Source organism: Melopsittacus undulatus, chromosome 5 (genome assembly GCF_012275295.1).
Source record: "Melopsittacus undulatus isolate bMelUnd1 chromosome 5, bMelUnd1.mat.Z, whole genome shotgun sequence".
In the NCBI taxonomy this organism is placed as follows: Eukaryota; Metazoa; Chordata; class Aves; order Psittaciformes; family Psittaculidae; genus Melopsittacus; species Melopsittacus undulatus.
Genome location: NC_047531.1, coordinates 45970661 through 45973368, shown reverse-complemented (window position 1 = coordinate 45973368; position 2708 = coordinate 45970661). Strand labels below are relative to the sequence as shown.

Here is a 2708-nt window from a genome sequence, read left to right as displayed (position 1 = left end):
GAACACAGACAAGAAAGCAGCAAGTGATGTGCAAGCACTGCTGTTGTCATGTCTGGGATGAAGATTAACCAGCAGTCTCTTCTCCAGAGACCAAGGTTACTGAGGCACTTCAATCTCTGCGGCAACATAAACATGGGTATCCAGACCAAGGATATTATGGGACCGGGAGAAGACAGCAACACTGTAGTCCACAGCCCACCATATAGAGGTAGAAGTGAACAGCTTCCTAAAAATTCCTATCAGGAAAAAACACTTTGGCACTGAACTTTGCCAGCACCCACCCCCACACTGCTCTACAGCATCCAAGCCTTAAAGGAGGGTTGGTTTGGACAGATACAGGAAGTGTAGTTCTACAGCTGGGTAAACCTACAGCAGAAACTGGGGTTGGTAGCAGAAATTCATCAGAAATGTAGGGGGATGACCAGGTGATGAGGAAAGATCACTTCACGCTCACAGATGGTTCTGCTAGGATAAATCTAAGATGTATCTATCTTCAGTGACTGTATGGTGAGTTTGTACATCAGGGTCCTGCAGGTCTTTAGGGGGTGACAAAGGCAGGCAATTTAGGTATACCCCTCTAAGGAAGGGCATCCTCTCCAACTAGTGCCTTCCTTAGCTAGCCTGGATAAGCCAAGCTCATCCTTAGCCAACACTGACACACCAGAGGAAAGGCACTGTCACAGCTCACAAGTATGGATACTTCACAACTGCCTAAAGGTTTCTCACCACCTTTGTCACCATCTCACTGCTATGACCCTCTCCACTGCTGCAGGAACAGATGTGCAATTTATAGAGATTTTGAATATCTGGCCCAGGAGGTGGCTACTGGCTACAAAAGAAGTAGAAGGAGCACCTAAGGAGCATCTGCTCAACGCAACCATGTGCAGCACTCTGCTTCTCACCTTCCCCACCTCACTGAGAAGGGGCAAAGGAAGCAGATGAAATGCAAGGGATTTGCTCATATCTAGTTCTAGCTAGTACAGCTGCAGGAAAAGATAGGCACACTGTCTAAGAGTGCTGCATCCCGTGCTACCGTGCTTCCTCCTGCCTCTCACATGGGAGCCCAGGGCAGGCAGAGCTGTGGCACAATCTGTTGCAGTATGTTGCCCACCACAGCTGGACCTTCCAGTGCAGAGCCTGGGAAACATTTGCCACTGGGTCCACAGTGCCAGAACAAAGCTAAAACTACATCCCTACCTGCAGTTTGTACTTAATCACAAGAAAAGTATTTCCAAGGAGAATAAAGGCTACACATCTGAACATACATTTGAGCACATGAGAGAAAATGGTTTTAATATAGGCTGTAGTGGGAGACCCATGGTCTCGGTCCATACACTCTTCTGTAGGACCCACACAGCATGAGTTCATGGCTCTTCTTCTGCTTCAACTTTATTAATTTTGCCTGTAGATTCAAGGACCTCAGCAACAAAACGCAGCGACTCTGCTACAGAGGTGAGCTGTTTGATAACCCAGTTTTCAGCCATTATTAACTTGTGGAGGTTCTGCAAAGCAAAATGTACTCTGTGTTTCATTGCGCCCAGGTTGGGCGTTTGGCCCGCTTTCAGGCTTTCATTCTCTGCCTTGGAGCTCTTCAGCTCTCCCTGGAGAATAATGATCTTCTCCTTCAGCTTTTCCACATTGCTTTCTGCCTCCAGAGCTCGCTGGTTCATTAGCTGGAGGTTCCACTCGCTCTGCTGGACAAAGGACTGCAGCTTTTGGGCACCCCTCTCCTCTTTGGCCAGGCTGGCCTTCAGCTGCCTCTGCATCTTCTGTATCATGCACACCTGCTCTTCATGGAGCTCTGCATGCTCTTCACCATCCTTCTGAGCATGGAGTTCTCCTCTCTGAGCATGTCGTTGGTCAGCTGCAGTGATGGGAACTGCTTGTCCTTGATGGCCTCCTCATACAGCATGTGGGGTTCTGCTCCCTTCATGCATTCTGGGTGCCCCAGATAAGGGTCACTGGCATGGGCCCATGGAGAAAAGGCATCAATCCCCAAGTGATTGTCCGTGCTACACTGGGAAGAGTCATAGGAGACACATAGTTCCATACTTGCTGTTCGGAGGATGCGTGACCTTTGATGCAGACGGAAGTGACAGGCCCAGCTGTGTTCCTCATCTTCCGACAAGCTGCCAACCCTTTTCACATCTTTGCAAAATGGTGTCTGAAACTCCTGAGCTTCCTCCTCAAGCTCCTGTGCATACTCGGCCAGCTTCCCAGCACAGATTCTATTTTTCTCGGCTTCGTCTTTCACGACTTGAGAGTGCTTAGAACTTAGGGAAAATGGGATGGCTTCTCCTAGATCCTCCACCTGATTATCACTCAAACTCTCATCGCACTTGGGCTGCAGTGGAGGACACGCAGAGTGGCAGAAGTAGCTCAATTCATCATCGTCATCATCATCATCTTCCAAACCTTGAGATTCTGGGCAGACCCTCTCCGCTGTCCCCAAGGTGTCAAGCAGCCATGACATTTTCAGGATGCTTTGGGCTGCAGCAAGCCGGAGGATCCAAATCACCCTCCTGGAGCCTGGGCCACCCAGGCAAGTGACACTGACAAGCAGTGTGCCAACTTCTGCAGCCTCAGCGATGCTTGTGGGGGAAGAAACAGACACCTAAATCCCTCCCCACCCCCTACCAATGTGGCTGGGAGGGAGTGGAGGGAAGGTTCAGGCATCCCTGTGTGTGTGCTGTGGAGAGAACAGGAAT

General features: G+C 49.8%; 1 protein-coding gene across 1 annotated transcript; it reads right to left on the bottom strand.

The window, feature by feature from the left end:
• Positions 1 to 1364: 1364 nt before the first annotated feature.
• Positions 1365 to 2473, bottom strand: LOC101872193 (endosome associated trafficking regulator 1). The gene is given in 2 exon segments (XM_013129337.2): positions 1365 to 1780; positions 1783 to 2473. Coding segments are annotated over 2 exon segments (1107 nt in total).
• Between the last annotated feature and the right edge of the window lie 235 nt (positions 2474 to 2708).